Here is a 17,870-nt window from a genome sequence, read left to right as displayed (position 1 = left end):
ATCTGTTTAATCGTTTTAACTATTTAACTGAAATAAAAATTATGGATATATTTTTTTATAACTATTCTCAAGATAATTGTGGATAACTGCAGGAACACAAAATAATAAATATTATTTAATCATGATTATGGTAATAAAAATAATGTGATAATTAAAAGATGGAACAACTTTAAAAATGATTCCTTAAAAAGGGAACATATTTTGTTAAGTTTAAAATCTTTTAACTGTGATAAATGCATAACTGAAATGATAAAACAATTTATCAGTATTTTCAAAACTGATCTCTTGTCCATAAACTTAAAAACTTTAAACTTTGGGTAATTGAAAAAAAATATATAATTATAGTTCTATTACTATGACTAAGAAATTGAAGAAAAATAATTCATTAAGGTCACTTGTAAATAATATAAAACCCCTCTCCTGAAAAATTTGTTTAGGGTTAAAAATGGGCTGGAGCAGTTGGAGTAACCCGTATTCGGCCACTTTAAATTATTGATGTTGTACGGAAGGTCGCAGCGTTGTGTGTGTGCACGCAAGATTAAAAAAAAAGGGAACGGTTCCCCTGTCGCCCGTAAAAATTTGCGCCCATTCTCTTTGCAATCCTTTCTTCCGGCCGGAGCACATGGCTTTTTTCATCAGCAGGATTTGGAGCGGAGAGGGTGCATTCACTCTTTTTTCCTCTTCTGCCACACCACCACTGCTGCTGGAGAACCCTTTTCTTTTTTAGTGACGCGCGTGCTGGAAACGTGGGTTTCTTCGGCAGCAGCAGAGTATATTTTTGGAATCGGCGTCGCGCGAGTCGAATATTTTGTCATTTATCAGTGAAGAAGAGAGTGAAGGAGCTGCACATTTCATCTGCATTCTTGGCTCTGTTGCCACAATAGATTCAACGAGGTTAATTGAAAGACTGCGCCAGACAAAGGCGATAATAAGTGGAGACAAGAGAGCCCGTCATTGTTTGCTTCTCGAGGGGAGAAAACTTTATGGCGGATGCCTTTCAGACAGGCCAAGTTTAGTTGAGGAGAGCTTAAAATTTTAAACCAAAACTTAATTTACAAGTTATAGTTAAAAATTTAATCCTCCAGTTTATTTGGCAAGGTAAATTTTATTTTGATTTTTTTCAACAGTTGGAAATTCCAATCATATCTTTATGAAAACGTACTAGAAGTGGAATTTGAATTTACTGATGCTCAATATGAAATTCTAAGTGAGCATTATTTGATGTCAGCACTGTTTGGGACGCAATGAAATTTCCGACTGTCAGACACTCAAACGTCACATTTGTGTCATGCGTGTATATGGCGAGGGGAGCTAGCATCACTTCCAGAGACAGCGCGGCGAAACACAATTAAACTCGCCGCAGGCTCGGCGTTGTTGGAAAACAAGAGCCAAGAGCGGAGGCTGCTGGCCTTCATTAGCGCCCATTTGTGCCGCCGCAAAGCACTTCTTTGGGTTGCAGCGACGCGATTAAAGTGGTCAATCACTTTGAAGAGTTCGATCGCGAGTGTCAACAGCCCCGACGGCGTAGAGAAATAAATTATTTGATCTCAATTTGAGGAGAACGAAAGCTGTCGACAGTTTGTTTAGAGAGGAAAAGGCTTTTTGGTGTCTTTGCCATTAACAAAGAAAATAATGTTATTTTGGATTGAAAGTGGGAGGAATGAGGCCGAAGATCAGTTCGGTAGGTTGGATGCATCCGTGATAAAAACCAAAAGCTTCTCTCAAGGATAATTATAGTTCGCCGCAAAGCTGTCTGCACGTCTGATGTTTGGCGAGTACTGATAGTTAACAGAGGGTGCGTTCATTTTGATCCAAGCGACCTATTTCTCGCTTACCGAATTCGCAGTAATAATTTTAACAAAAATGAAAATTCATGCTCTTGTTTAAGGATGAAAATTTAAAATTGGTTTAATGTTTAAAACTATACACGGAAACTAATGAACGCACGCTAAGAGTGGGATGCCGGTCTTCCAAAAGCTCCAGACGCTCCATCTTTTGATCTCCGAAGAAAAGTGAATTGCATGGAGGCTATTTCCAACGGCCAGTTATGGAACTAGATCTTCCTCACTTGAGCTTAAAATGGGAAAATTTATGGAGATTCTAATTTTTTTATAGTATTTAATTTTTGTAGACATTTTTACTGTTGGGATTTATTTATCAAAAGAACAAAATCGGTTGTTGCTCGCTCTTTTTTATGGTTCACTTGTGTCTGAAATTCTGTCTGTCACAATGAACGGGCACACATTTAATTGCCTATTAAAGCTCGGCCACCGCCTACGGCCGTCGGAAAAAGTAATTCCATCTTTGGGAGGCAGTTCGCTTCGAATGACAGAAAGCGATTTTCCTGCAAAAGACGCCTCGCCAATTTTCCATCGGCATTTTCGTAAGCTTCTTTTCAACTAAAATGCGGTCGAAAATGTGCTAAAAAAAGCCAAATGTAACCATCCTCATTCGCGCATGTTGATGAGCAAAAAAAGCACGCAGTCTGTGTGATTAATTAAAAAAAATCACGGCACGACGCCTGCGTCATTCATTCGATTTAATTAAATGTGCGATGTTTTTGTAAGGATGTTGTGCGGCACAGCACGCTCTCCTCTTGAGATGTTGTATTATCCGCGTGCTAGTGCAATAATTCATGATCTCGTTGGCAATTCGTCATCTCATTGTCCCCGTTTTCCTGCGAGTGCGGCACAACGTGCGCGTCCTTGGAGCGAGCGAGATAGCGCAAATAGCTGCACACACAGAGAAGAAGGCCAACGGCGGCTTTATGACGGTGCTTTCAGCTCTCTGGAAGCTCCGGATTAAAATCGAGAGCGAAAATTGCTCCGCGGCAACTCGTCCCGGCACAATAATTATCCTGGAAGATATTCAAAATGAAACAACACTACTCCTGTTTTGTGTTTGGGCTTGAGGTGTTCTTCCAACCAACACACAGAACAAACACTCGCTGACGTGCTCCATTAAATTCGCAACAAAAACAAAAGTGTGTGTTTTGCCAAAAGTGTTATTTGCATGTAGAGAGAGCTCCGCCGGTGTGAGTGGATTGTTTGCATAATTGATAATTTCCGTTCCATTTGCTTTAATTCAGCCAAATAACCATAGTACCTCGTAGGGTCTGCTGGGCAGCGTTTCCCAGCTGGGCACTCGGTGGACAGGAATTCGATCCAGCGAAGGTCTTCTTGGTGGTCTCGGAGGGATTTTGTGTCTACGAACTGGAGGTTGCGGAGGAAGGTCGGCCCAAATCGGCCCCGGGGGCGACGGAGTCAACCTGGTTGGCGGTGCAGAGGGCGTCCTGAACACCCTAGTTCCTGGTTCCAGAGCAACCTGGCCCCAGAAATGTGCACCATATTTAAATTTATTTTATTAAAAAATTAATTTATATAACATAAAGTGCGAGATTTTTTTGGCTTCTTTAAGATTAATTTTTACTTGAGTTAGATGAAATTTATAAATTGTTTTGATTTATTTTTTTTAATTAATAATAATTTTTTACTGATAAAATGTGGATACACAATGATTGTAAAATAATTTATTCCAAAATAATATTTATCAAATATTTTTAAAATTCGTTTTTTTTCAATCATTTGTTTTAATTTTATCTTTAGAGTGCTCATTTTGAATCTACCTGCCAGTTTGACGGCGTGCGTCTCGTACGCACCTCGGCGTTTGACGCCTCCCAACCACCGACACATGCCATCAGCGGACTCGGCCGCATCTTTCTGGATGGCGAAGGTGAAGGTCGCAGGGTGAGCAGCAATGTCACCTCCTCATCATCCTTGTCCGAGAAGTCGCATGGCCAGTCCATTATCCCGATGCACTTCTCACGTGTCACTCAGCCTCTTCCTTTTGACTGACTTGGCGGCCAGCGTTAAAAACTGGTCCTTCCTTCCTAACAGCTAGTCCCCCGCATTAAGTTGACGTCACCGCCCACTATGGGAATAATAAATTATGAAATGGTCCAGCGTGCTGCATGTGCAGCCTGCACCGTTTTGCGACCCATTAAAAGCAAATGGAAAAAATTTAATTGACTTGCGATGCACACACGTTCCAGAGATAAAACGGGTAAGTATGGAACTAGCTGAAAGTTATGCGCGCGGACAGAAAATATGTAATTTGCAGAGAAGGAGCGACCCACTTCAGTTGTGGCTCAAGTGGGCTGTAAAGTAACTGCTTTGGAGACATGCAAGTTCAAAGAAAAATAAACACGAGCAACATATGAAAATGCGCAGTAACAAAAACACTAGAGTGACTAAAATTATGCCCCGTGTTAACTTTGAAAGAAAAAATTAAAATTTAATACATAACAGATGTGGTTTTACACATAAATGAATAAAATAAAAATTTGGAAGAATTAAAACTGATGGTGATATGAATTTAAAAGTTAGCTTTCCTCGATAGGTTTTGCGAGTTGTTTATTGTTTAAACAATATCCTGCTCTTATTTCTTTAACAATAAACAACTTGCAAAATCCATCGAGGAAAAGCCGACTTTAAATTCAAATCACCGAATCAACCCTCAATCGAGAAATTCTACCATAAACTTAAAATTGAATTTCAATTTTTTTTTTACACAAGCTATTTGCATTCATTTGTTTAAAATTACTTAAAAACAAATTATTTTTCATGGATTTAAAAAAAAAATAACAAAAAAAATATCTCTTTTAAACTTTCAGAGCCAAGAATCAATTAAGTATTTCCGATCGATCCGTTTGACGAAAGGCATTTTGGCAACCGGGCATTTTTTTTTTTAAAGATCGCGATATCACCCCAGCCCAAACCTCTCAAAGCACGGACGTCGATGCCAAATACTGATTTCTACGCCGGCAATGCGTGGACCACTCATCTCGACATTTGTCAAATGAACGCGTGTGCAACGTCCGCGAACAAAGAAGCATCGGTTGAGAACAAAGCGCCGGGTAATTAACAACACGCACACCCGATTATCACCTGTGGACTGCCGAACGTGTGATTCAGAGAGACGGCGGATGGTTTTTGGCAGCGGAGACAATGGGTCGAGAGTGCGCGCGGCAAGGTGCGAATTGGCCGAGCGAGATTGGCCTGCTATTTTGGGTGGACCGACCGATCCGCCGATGATGATGATATCAGCCATGGTTTGATGGCAAAAGCAGACAATATGCTGCTCTCAGGAGGAATAATGTGTGTGCGGTTGAGACTTGGCCCTGGCATTACAAAGCATCGATCAGCAGAGAGGAACGTCTTGGTTTTGTAAGCAAACTAATTGAACGTTGCCAAATGCCAATGGATTTATCTCAGACAGACGCTTTTAAATATTCGCGACCATCAAACACAAATATATTCACTTAATTGAACCCCCACAGAATAAACTTGGGTCTACAGTGAGAGAAAAGTAAATTTGTGTCCTGCCATCAAAAAGAAAATCTTTAAAACAAAAACATTTGAAATCATATATATGAAATTAGCAAATCTTAAAGGACAATTATTATCATGATATAAAGGAATAACTATAATAAAAACTAAAAAAAATTAAAAATTTTTAATTTATGAAAAATAATAATAGATAAAAAATAAAATAAATATATATGTTCCAAATTTCCATTAATACTTTAATTAATTTTTCAAGCTTGATTTTTGCGCAGCTTAAATAGCACTTAACAAATTGTTGGGAGAGAATATAAATGCATTGAGTGAAGTTCAATTGAAACTGACACTGAAAATAATATTGCTTTACACTTTTTGTATTTTTTTTCATTCGCAGCAGCCTTGGAAACCAATACGCAAACCCATTCATGCTTCACATATTTTGTAATTCATATACATTCATCCTCAGCTTGAGAAATTTTTACATTAATTGATATTCGTGCAAGTGTCAATTTCCCACAAGCATCACGGGAGTATTTCCGAGAATTATTCGCTGCATCAACAGAAACGGCCGGAGAGCAAACACAATCCAAGTCGAGGTTTCGCAACCCTTCTTCCCCGCGCAGCACAGAGCACCATTATTCGGTAATAGCTCTGCAGGGTTTCCTCTGCTATCAAAAGTCGCGCGCGCCACTTGAATACCACAGCGAGCATGCGGCCCTTGATCCCGACTTGATCTTCAGTAAACATTTCCTGCAGTGCAGCCCCGCACTCGCTAGAGCAAACTTTGAATATAACAGGCTCTGGGTCTGCTGATAAGACAATGCACACCTGTGTATGCCTTTGTTACAAATGGCCGAACTAGACCCAAATAACTAAGTTTGTAAAAATTGAATGTTTAACAAAAGTCAAATTCGATCAAATTAATTTTTAACCAATATGATTTAAATGAATTTTGAATGTGATTAAAATTGAATAATCAAAAACAAATTAAATGAAAAAACTTCAATTGAACTAAAATATTATTTTTAATTCGTCATTTATTATTATATTTTGTTTGGTTTTACAATTTTAGATTTTTAGATACTTTATAAGTCTAATAATTGAATTAAAGTTTATAAATTATTATAATGATACTGTTTGTATTGTTCGAAAGCGTAAATTTAAAACTTTGCAAATAACAATTATAATGTTGCATTATTTCCTCTTGTTGGAAGCAAGGGTCTAATTATGTAAGATAGAATCGTCCCATTTTCCATTTGCTTAGCCCATTCTATTTCGTCACCTTTTTTTGACAACGACTTCTATTTCGCAGCCATTCCATTTCCATTTCTATTTCGTCGTCAATTTTATTAGTTGTGCCATTTATTTATTTATATTTAATTTAATTATTGCCTATGCTTACAGTGTTTTTCAAAAGTATTTTTTCAAAATATTCAAGTCAATAAAATATATAAATTTATATAAATTATTTTATTTTGAAAGAAAAAGTATAACATAATATTTATAGTTTGCGTTATTCTTAAATAAGTCACTCGCACCCCCTTAAGCGCAAATCTTTTTATGAATCATAATTAGAAGGGATCAAGGTAATTTTTTTCTTTAATGAAGCTAAATAATTTCTTAAAAATTGGTAGAGTTCAAATACGATTATAATATTTTATTTAGCACTTTAGCAAGCATGTATTTTATATTAATTAATTAATCGCGTGCGCTGTTTCGCCGATCGATTTGACTGATTATAATGATGTAATTGCTCAACTTTAATTAGTTAAGTTAATGCATGCAAGTGGAGACAAACATTAGGACTATTTTAGCATTAAAAATATTTATTCAGTACAGGGAATAGGACCGTTTGCAACTTTAAACAAACTTTACTTAGTTTTAAAAATAAAAAACTACTTGAATAATTTCAAGTAGCACCCAGCTGGGTTTTGCGCTCCCGCTCACTCGTCAAAAATGCTTGCTCTCAGGATATGAAAAAATGAACTAACCGTTAATATGAAAAAAATTTAATCTATAAAAAATTATTTCAGTGTCATAATTTAAATTTGCACAGACACCTTAGGTATCCAATCACAGAGCTCAAGCAACAATCAAAATATCTTTCATTGTTTCATTGTTGTGATGCGCGACTTAGTCGACCCCAATCACGCAGTTTATATACCGCTTTTGAAGATTCAGTTGTTGCCGGAAGGCCAGCCCAGTGGGTTGAGAACGCGCGCCCGGTAACTGGGCGGGCAGTACTGCACTGGCCCGCGAGTCACTACCGGGGCGGGGTTCGAAACCGGACTGGGCTGCCCTTTTTCACATCCTTTTTTACGTCAAATTCAATTCGAAATCAAGTTTTTTACTGAAAACTATTGCATATTTCTATAAAAAAAATAAAAAAATAAAAATTGCAAAATATAGTTATTAAAATTTTTTGGAACACACCGCTTTTGCACGTCTGGATCGTCAAAGGAACGTAGCCTCAAGCACGATATTATATAATACTTTCTATCTTTTTTCATTTTTCCAAATGGTCGCAAAAATTTTACGTTGAATGAGATAAAATTGTTGGGAGAGAAACATTGCATTATTTGAAGAATAAATGCAACATTGGGATTTGGAGCGGAGTTGATTTGAAACAAAACCTTCCGTCCTTCCTGACGTCTTTTTCAGGTCAGGAGTCTCCAAATCGCAAAGAACTAGGCACTTTCGGCATCCTCATGAAACGAGGATTCTACCGGTGTGCCGTTTGTCGCTCAAAACGTTCGCGTTCTTTTCAAGCTTGGAGATAAATACGACCAAGAATTTTTTTTTCTTTTAAATTTGTCCGTTTTCAAATGCAAATTTTTCCCATGATTCTAAATTGACACGCAATAAAATGCACACCGTTGGAAAGCTCAATTTTTCTTTATTCAGAATCCTGAATCTCGCACCATTCTACATTGACTTTGCTCGATCTCTTCCTGGCCAACATTCACCTCTCCTCCGGCCCTTTTCGAGTCAATTTTTATTGTTAAATGATTTCAATTTAGTTGACCCTCGTCACCACGAATCGCGTCAGGCAAGAAAATATAATGAATAAAAATTTTGGAAAATAATATTTCAAGAGTCGCTAAATTATTTTAATGTCGTAATATAATATATGGAATTTACACTGACACCCGAGATACCCAATCACAGAGCTCAAGCAACAATCAAAATATCTTTCATTGTTTCATTGTTGTGATGCGCGACTTAGTCGACCCCAATCACGCAGTTTATATACCGCTTTTGAAGATTCAGTTGTTGCCGGAAGGCCAGCCCAGTGGGTTGAGAACGCGCGCCCGGTAACTGGGCGGGCAGTACTGCACTGGCCCGCGAGTCACTACCGGGGCGGGGTTCGAAACCGGACTGGGCTGCCCTTTTTCACATTCTTTTTTACGTCAAATTTAATTCGAAATCAGGTTTTTTACTGAAAACTATTTCTATAAAAAAAAAAATTTAAAAAATTGCAAAATATAGATATTAAAATTTTTTGGAACACGCCGCTTTTGCACGTCTGGATCGTCAAAGGAACGTAGCCTCAAGCACGATATTATATAATACTTTTTATCTTTTAATTGTCTTGGAAGGGGAAATTTTCAGACTGGCTTGAAATTTTAATTCAATGGGGTAGTAATATTTTCCACTTCAATTCGTGAACAACTAATCTCACTTTTTTTAATTTAATTTTTCAATTTAATCTATGTTATAACTTGAATGGTAACACTTGAGGTGGATTTCATGAAAAATTGAAACCGGGCGAACCTCGTTGTAAAGAAAAAATGAAAAAATAAAGGACAACTGATAAATTTAAAAGCAAAAAAATAGCTCTCTTTTAAACAAAAGAATTAAAACATAAAAGCAATAAACATGATTATTAGTAATTGAATACTGAAAAATTAAAAAAAAATTTAATGTAAATAAAATATAAATGAATAAAAATTAAATTAGTACTGTGACTAATCGCCTTGACGTGGAATTAAATAAATGGCACAAATAATAAAATTGACGACGAAATAGAAATGGAAATGGAATGGCTGCGAAATAGAAGTCGTTATCGAAAAAGGCGACGAAATAGAATGAGTAAGCAAATGGAAAATGAAATACAAATGGAACGATTCTATCTTACAGAATTAGACCCCAGTTGGAAGTTGGAAATATTACTGAAGAGGCACTCATGTGCAAGCCCTTTGGCTCTCTTTCAGATTGCTGGAGCGCGAGGGAACAATTACATTTTTTTTTTGCCAGTATAGCAACCGCGTGATGGTAGCATAAAAAAGCCGCATTTAAGTGCGTGGAGCCTCGCAAGAATAATCAATATGGAATGCGCGTTCGCAAGCACGCCAAAACACAAAGCCGCACGCGATATTGCAAAATAAAATTTGCCCGAAAAGCAGGCACGGCTTGCGACAAAATTTTCTGTCTGCCCTCATTCTCGTTTCAACGGAAAAATCTCTCTCGGCGTGTCTAATTAAACGGAATATATAAAAGGAACGTCAAAAAAATCAAATTGGACAGATTGCGGCGAAAAGTAGTAGTTATTTTCTTGGTCGGCGCGGGTGTTGCGTTTCACAGGGCAAGGGACAAACATGGCGTTCTTTCCTCATTCTTATTCAACGTTTGATCCGATTAGGCTGACAAGCGTAAACACACAATAACCAAGCTGGGCACGACCTTTGTGTCAGTGAAAAAAAAGTTGCTCTGGTCCTGCTGGTGGATCGGCCCAAAGTACAAAAAAGAGGACTTGAGGTTTAATATTGCTGGGAAAGACGCCGCCGGCGTTCGCCAAAATCTCCTTCCGAGCAAAATAAATAAATGCAAATAAAGCACATGTTCTCTCTGTTCAATCGTCCAGAACGGATTTTTGTTTGCTCTCAAAGTATCGACGAGAGTCTATTGTTGGACGGTGCTACGGGTCAGTGAACCATTATCTAATCTTTTCTACTGCGTTGGAAAGAATTTGGTGCTCATAAATTCCTCTTCAAGGTAAAAAATGAAAATTTCTACAAAAAATATTAACAAAGTCCCCCTGACAAACCAAATAGATTTTCTTAAGCAGAGTCACAAGAAAAAATTTGATTTTAAATCATTTAAAAAAATCGTCTATATCAGTCATTTTTAATTGATAGGGTATTTCTTTTCCACACTTGCAAAAATGGAAGTCTAATATGAAAATGTTGAAAATTTCAAAATTTTAAATTCCACTTGCCGCCAGTAATTGGACGTTATAGGAGCAAATTCCATTGTTGAGATCATAGATTTCTTTTGTTTTTAACAAAATTTGAGCAAAATGCAATGCAACAATGACAATTGTTTAAATTTTCATTATGCCGGCAACTTCCTGCGATTTGCAAAAACAGGTTCTCAATAATTAAATTAATTTGATTTTTTAATTGAAATTAATATTTATGTAACTTTACATCTACGTCTTTTATTTTTTTAAACGTTTTTTGCAATTTTATTGTTGTGAAAACGTTGGTTATGTCTAAATATTTATTATAATCGTGTTTAGCATTACCTGATGTTCAAAAATATTAAATAGGGTGATCTTTGAGGAACATTAAAGTCGCATTTTAACACAAATTGGCCGCTTTTTACAAACAATTAAAATGATATTTGAAACAAACGGGTACTCACCTCGCCATTTGCGATTTTACTTGGTCCTGGCGTTCCGATCCAGGTGAGAAGAAAGTTCCTGGTGAAGGCGTCGGGCGCCGGAAGGGCCGGCGGGCGGCCTCTGCTCTGGCCGACGGCCACCTGTAGCTGGTTGACGGCCTCGGCCAGCGACATTGGTCCTTTTGGCGATTCGCTCTCCATGCGAGCACCTGCGCAGGCCGAGAGAGAAACTCGATTACACCGCCAATTAATTTTAACGAGAATTTCTGAGAGGTGCCGATAAGTGTGGCACGTATTGAGAGCGGGGGTGTCGGAGGGGGCGAAAGGAAGGGTTGTACCGCTAGCTGCAATCAGTATCAGATAATTACACCTTGCTCTGAGTGAAAAGTTTTCTAATTACGCCGACTGAAATATGGCAGGCGAATCGCGCAGCCGGTGATGGACCCTTCTTTAAGGCAGTGCAAAGTTTTTCAATATTGCGTTACGCGTTAACAAGGAAACGCTGCGGCGTGACTCCTAATGGATTCTGCGCTCGCTCTCCCTCTCGTTGGTTGATAGAGAGCAGCGCGGGGAAAATCCGATTTGCGTTGAAATGCAGGGTAAATTGCTATTACTGCTTCTGGGGATCGCTTTCAAAATGACATTGAAACCTCTTGGTATGTATTGAATTTCCAAATATTATGCTACTTTACGAATAAGGAAGTAAACTTTAATAAAAAATAATAAATTTCAATCCATCACACACTCCTCTGCTAAAACTATACACAACTTTACTGCGTTTTTATAATAATTGCTCAACATTCTGACTCAGCATTTATGCAACACAGTTTAAGGGCGAAAAGCTCAAATTCCATATCGCTGGTGCTCAAACCGAAAATGGAATAAACCCCTTTTCCATTATGCAGGGATAAAGAGTTTCCAGCCGACCCGAAATCCTGCGTGCGTTTTCCACGTTTCAAGTGCCACTTTTAAGCATGCAAATTCCATTTTACGAGCGGGGTTGCTGAGCCTATTTAGCAAAAAAGCTGCTGCCCCGCTCAGCCCTTTTTTCGACGAACACATTTTTTCCCGATATATCATGCGCGCGGCTGCTGCCGCTTCTCATTCACCCCCAGAGCCTCGGCGGGTCGCCTTCGGAGGCATAGGAATATATAATTCTATCCGGAGACAGCAGGAAAAAGTGACGCCTGCAGCCAGAGGAACCGCCCATACATACCAAATGAGCCCGTTCGTTATGCCGAGACACGCTCACGGAAAGATGCACCCGGGGCCCCGGTGTGTTATATGCAGCTCAGCCGAGCGGACGACGAGCCGACTCGTCAAAAGTAGCGCTGCTGACAAATGAAAAAAGGTCCATTGTCACCCACTCGAGCACAAGATTTTTGCCGTAATATGCGGGTGCATTATATCGCCTTGGAAAAGGAAAATGAAGATTTTCCAATAAAAATTGTATTTTTTGTCTTCTTTTTTTACAAAAAAAGGTGCGTTTTTTATATTATTTGTTAACTTTAAATTTAATCAAACTAATACTAATTGTAAGTGGCAAGACAATTTTGTGGATACTTTAAAGATTTGTAACTGGAGCACTTTCTTAAAATAAAGTGTTTGACCTGACAAAATTTAAAAAAAAAAATCAATTTTAAAATTGTTTCATTAGATAAATTTTTAATTTATTTCCACTTTGAATATTTTCTAAATTTCAGGAAGCTATCGTAAACTTTGAATTTTTGTGTGATTTGCGTGCGTCTGCACTGCCAGTTTTCCAGTTTCAAATTATGCGGAGAACGGTGCCTCATTAAAAATTCAATTAACATTTGTTTAGTTAAAAGCATCACGGATTTGGTCAGAATCCCCACTGGAGACGAAGTAATTTAAAATTGCAATTCCGCTCTCCGATTTAATATGTAAATATTGTACGCCAAAGAGAAAAGTTTTATTTTATTTTTCTGTCCGACACTTTTTGCGATAAAACTGCGCAAAGGTCAGCGATCGGAGCGAGCTCTCAGGCGAAATGGACACGACACAAAATTTACGACGGAAGGGTCTGATTTTCCACTGCGTTGGACGGGTGCGTGCGAGTAAAAGTTTATTCGGTGTATGTGGAAAACAATAGCCCGTAAATACAGGATGGACGAGGAGGGAGGAGAGAAAAGCGGCTGGCAGGGTGACACATAAAGAGAAAGAAGAAGAAAGAACAATGACTTAGGGGTCGAAGCCCGGCGCTGCTTTTTTCCTTGGAGCAAATCTGCCGGCTCCGGAAAGAGTGGGCGAGCGAATACATATATTTTCTTGTCAAGCCAGCAAGCAGGTGACACTGGCAAAAGCTTTCCTCTCTTTCCCGGTCCATCTGTCTAATGCACTTCTCCGGTTGGAATGATGTGCCACGGCCGATTCCGTGCGTATTGATCACGAGAGACGCTGCGACAAGTCTGCGGGTGGCGGCGCAAAGATTTGATTGATAACTCAATGGAATATGGAACTTTCCGAGCAAGGCTCTGTAAGAAGTGGTGCTTTGTTCTTGGTTGAGAACATCCAAGGGCCAGATGACAATCTGGCGCTCCGGACCATTGATGGATCGATTTGAGTTTTTTATGACAAAATGGTCGTGAAATATTTATGACTTGAACCTTTGTCAAAAATACATGCGTTTGGAAGTAATAAAATTATACTTATAAAAATGAAATTATGTTCAAATTAATCAAAATTAATGAAAATTCACCTATTGAAGGGAAGAGAATTGAAAACTGTTGAAAAAAAAATACAAGTTAATTTCCTTGTTTTGAAAAATAGCTGTGATTTAATGAAAAAATTTTAGCCGCAATGATATACAATATAAAAAACTGCCAGTGTTTGGCTTGGGTCTGTGTCGTCTGCGGTTCAATTTTATGAGACAGAAAACCGACAAAAAAATCTGTCATGTGTAATCCTACCAAGGACCGTGGTCCAAACTTGTGGAGTTGTTTATTTTCTCCACTAAAAGAGCTTTTGTAAAAGCCCAGCAGTTTCATTCATCGAGGACGACTCCTCCAATTTTCATTTTCCTCATTTAATTTTGAACATAACGAGTTATTGTTAGAATTAAATGCCATAATATCAAATATTTGAAATATCCGAGCAGATTTTTAAACAAAAGAGCCACATTGGATCAAATCGCTGCAGCCATATACGATCGATCGCATTTTTACAATTCACCAGAGTTTCAGCAATCCATTTGCAAATTCGCGACATAATGCAAAGCAATTTCGCGGTGCCCGACACAAAAATGTCTCCCTCAACTCCCGCAGGACAAAAAGAGTGGAGGAGACTACATTTTAATATCCTCCTCCAGAATCGCAATCGCGCGCGCGGAAAAAAGGAAAAAAAAATAATCGATAGCGACGAGAGAGAAAAACGCGAGATTGAAAGGAAAAACGGAAAGGGGGACTTCTTTTAGTGAACACACATGCGAGCACGCGAAATTACGCGCGCGCTCTCTCGGTGCATTTTAATTTCGCACAGTGGCACGGCCACACAAAAGGTGTGTACGGACGTGTGTGCACAAGAGCAGGAAATAATAAGGGGCTCCGCGTATACGTAACGACGGATAAAAAGGGATCTTTGTCGTGTCGCTGCCAGATTTGGGCAATTTTGCCCAGAGGAGGATATTGTGCCCTTTATATGTATATGCGTGTGGGAAAAATATATGGTGACGGAAAGGGATGAGCCGGGCAGAGGAGCCGGGAAATAAATAACGGAGCGCGAGAGTTATGATGGTGGGCAATTTCGTTGAAATGTCGGCCCCCGTTTGCGGCAGAAATTCGTGCAATTGTGAGTTAGTAGAGAGGTTTATTGCTCACAGGAAATTGCACTGTTCTCCAAAAGAGGGTTTTGGCTCTCACTTTTATTGTAAAGTTCATTAGATTATGCAGTTGAGAAATGAGAGATGTGGACAAAATAGTTTTAGGTTAGATTATTTGCAAACGATCTTGTAAGATGGCCAAGTCACAATTTTCATCAAAAAATCACTCAAGGCGGTTTTATTATATAAATTAGGCGATTCATTAAAGCCTTTTCCTGTAAAAAATTTAGACTTCTTTCAAAAAAGGTACAAATAATATTTTTTTTAAAACTGCAAATATCAATTAATAGTTTATTTTTCTGTGATTTAATTTTTCTATGAGCAACAGGTTAGAAATGGTTAAGTTGATATATGGTCAATATTTAGTAAATTGAAGAAATTAATGTTATAGAACTGAAACCTCCATTAATGTTTAAAATAAAATTAATCCCGTCCAATTTCAATAGCATTTAACTTTTTTGCAGATTAATTTTTCTTTCCAATTTAATGAATTTTCTTGAATAGCCTGCGGATTGTCTGTTAACGCCCGTTGTGTTGTGCAAGATAAAAAAAACTTGCACAACAAAGTTTGCTATCAATTTCGCACGGTATCGCAGAAAAACTCACGCCCACAAAGTTTGCTCTCTTCGGGGGGCGCTCTTGGTTCTCAGAAAAAGCTCTCCTGACGGACAGCTGCGGTGGTCGACGCCGCTCTGGAGAAATGATTTAGCAGGCGAGGAGGGCAAATTGACTGCTCGGTGGAAGCAATTTGGGTCCCAGGGCGGATGATGATAAATGGCGAGCGCAAACAATTAATGCGGTGCAGGGCAGCGGTTCATTATCAGCCGTACGCGTCCACCGAGACTGCGCTAGGCTAGGCGCTCTCGCGACAAATCAACGCGGGTGGCGCGCTGCAGATAAGGGGGCCGTATGCGTCCAACGTGCGGCTGCTGTGCTGCGACTTTGGCACCGGCACATTAATTAAAGTAGAGCTAACGCACCAAAAGCCAAAACCAACACAAAGCGTTTCTTCGTAGTTAGCAACTTTTCGGCTTCCCTTCTTTGCTTTGGTGCAAGTTGGATAAATTTTGCTTTGCCACGCCGAGATGCATTATTCACGCGAATGCTGGCTAATTAGGCGGAAATTCTGCTGGATGGGCGACGACTTAATGAGCTTGAACTGCCGCATTTACCAACTTCGTTAAATTTTCAGTTTTCGTATCAATGTAGATGTAGATCTTTGCCAAAAACAATAATTATCTCTTTGATGTTAAATTTATTTATCTTTTTTTTTAAATCAATTCAAGTTTTTAGTTTTTTAATCATGGAACTGGAATTATTTAATTTTAAAAACCTAATTTGATGGAGAAATTAAGTAAAAATTTCGCTGAAATAAAGCTAATACACAATGCAATTTGAACTCAAAATAGAAGTCAAATTAACGTTAAATCATGCATGTATGAAAAAACTGATGGATTTTTAAAACTTTCTTTTTAAGTTTCAAGTGGTTTATGCACTTAGGACGATTTTTTCTTTTCCTTTATTTTAAGTCTTCACTAATTTTTATCTTCCTCAGTATTTTATTAAAACTTTCTGCTTTTTTTTAAATTTTATATCAAATTTGAATACATTTTTTTCTTGATAAAATAATTATAAGTTTCACTTTATTTTTTCCTGAAAATTTTTAGCAATAATTTAGGCACAAATTTAATAAATAATGATAGAAAATCGGTGTTTTTCACAAATTACTTTTCCATAACAAATCTAATACATATAGATTGCTACTTTATGCTATAGAGAACTAATTTAGCTTATTACGTTTAATTAAAAAATTCAAAAAACATCCTCCATAAAAAAAATCAAACATTTATGCAAAGGAAGCTTTAAACCTTAAAAGCCTATAACAGCCTATAATATAAATATGTCAATATGAACAACTTTCCTTTCAACCGATACTGAAGTTCTCAGAAACAGCAAATTTTATACCAAAGCAGTTTCCGAACTCGTAGCCCTTTTTTAATCTGCATTAATAATTTTCACTCCCTCCCCTATGCAATCTTCCCTCGGTAGCAAGACTATGCGGAAAAAATAAGATGTCCTCTCGTTATTTCCGAGTTGTGCAGACTGATCTAATTAAGGCGGCGTGAGTCTCGGCACGCACAAAAGCGGTCGTTAATTAAAAATTCCAGCCACAATGCAGCCAGGCTTTCCGGCGAGGCGCAACAATGGGCACATCAAAGATGGGTGTCACCGTTGAGTACATACGAGTGAATGAATGAGATGAACGAACGGGACGCACACCGCCGGTCGGTCGGACGGATCGATTGGCAGAGGAGGCCTCGCGGCCAAACGCTCATCGCATTGTGCATTATTTTGGCGAAAACGCCCCAGCGAGAGAGAAAGAGACAGCGACGCGAACAATCGCAAAACTGCCTCCCTAGTGTGGTGCGCGGCGGAATGAGCTTTTTCGTCGCATGTGACACTCATCAGCAGATAGATGAAATGGACCAAGACCATCTTTAAAAGGGGCCTGCGATCAAATATTCCATTAAAAACGGACAATAATTAATAATTGCATCCAAATTACATTCAAGATAAAAAGGAATTCTTTTATTAAACGTCATTTCAGTTGGATTTAAATATTTAAATCAATAATTAATTTTTATTTATAAATTCATTTACCATAATTATTATGGAGAGTTTATAATTTATTTGTGTCATTTGAAAGTTTTTTCAATTCATAATTTTCAAAAAAAGGGGGGGGGGAAAGAAGAGAAATATGACAAATCTGACGAAGACTTTTATAGAAAATACTCAAATCTGGATTCCTGTGAAAAAATGAATTTTTCTCAAATAAATCATAATAAATAATAATACAAAACTCCCATGGAAATTTTTTTTTTTTATTGATTTATTTTTTAAATTTCGATTAAGATAAATTGTCCATTGCTCACAACTAACAATAAAAGCAGTAAATGCACGGCATATTTTGTAATTTTCTCACAAAGATTTAACGAAATAACATAAAAAATCTACCTATTAAAAAAAATCAAATAAAAATTTATTTGGTTCCAAAATTGAAACGT

General features: G+C 37.9%; 1 protein-coding gene across 2 annotated transcripts in view; it reads right to left on the bottom strand.

The window, feature by feature from the left end:
- The window catches only part of LOC132203133 (liprin-beta-1), a 33,059-nt gene that overhangs the window by 10,710 nt on the left and 4,479 nt on the right, over window positions 1–17,870 (bottom strand). Inside the window, exons 1-2 of one of the 2 annotated variants that reach the window (XM_059630662.1) lie at window positions 3,626–3,866; window positions 3,106–3,324 (exon numbers count right to left, since the gene is read on the bottom strand). In XM_059630662.1, coding sequence (XP_059486645.1) covers window positions 3,106–3,324; window positions 3,626–3,805 — 399 coding nt within the window. In that variant the 5' untranslated portion in view covers window positions 3,806–3,866. Of the gene's footprint in view, window positions 1–3,105; window positions 3,325–3,625; window positions 3,867–10,988; window positions 11,177–17,870 lie in introns of those variants that run through there. The other variant, XM_059630663.1, reaches the window with a different exon arrangement.

This window comes from Neocloeon triangulifer, unplaced genomic scaffold (assembly GCF_031216515.1).
Source record: "Neocloeon triangulifer isolate White Clay Creek 2 clone unplaced genomic scaffold, ASM3121651v1 ptg000017l, whole genome shotgun sequence".
NCBI lineage: Eukaryota > Metazoa > Arthropoda > Insecta > Ephemeroptera > Baetidae > Neocloeon > Neocloeon triangulifer.
Note: the sequence above shows the minus strand (reverse complement) of the source record. Positions and strands in the feature narration are given on the sequence as shown.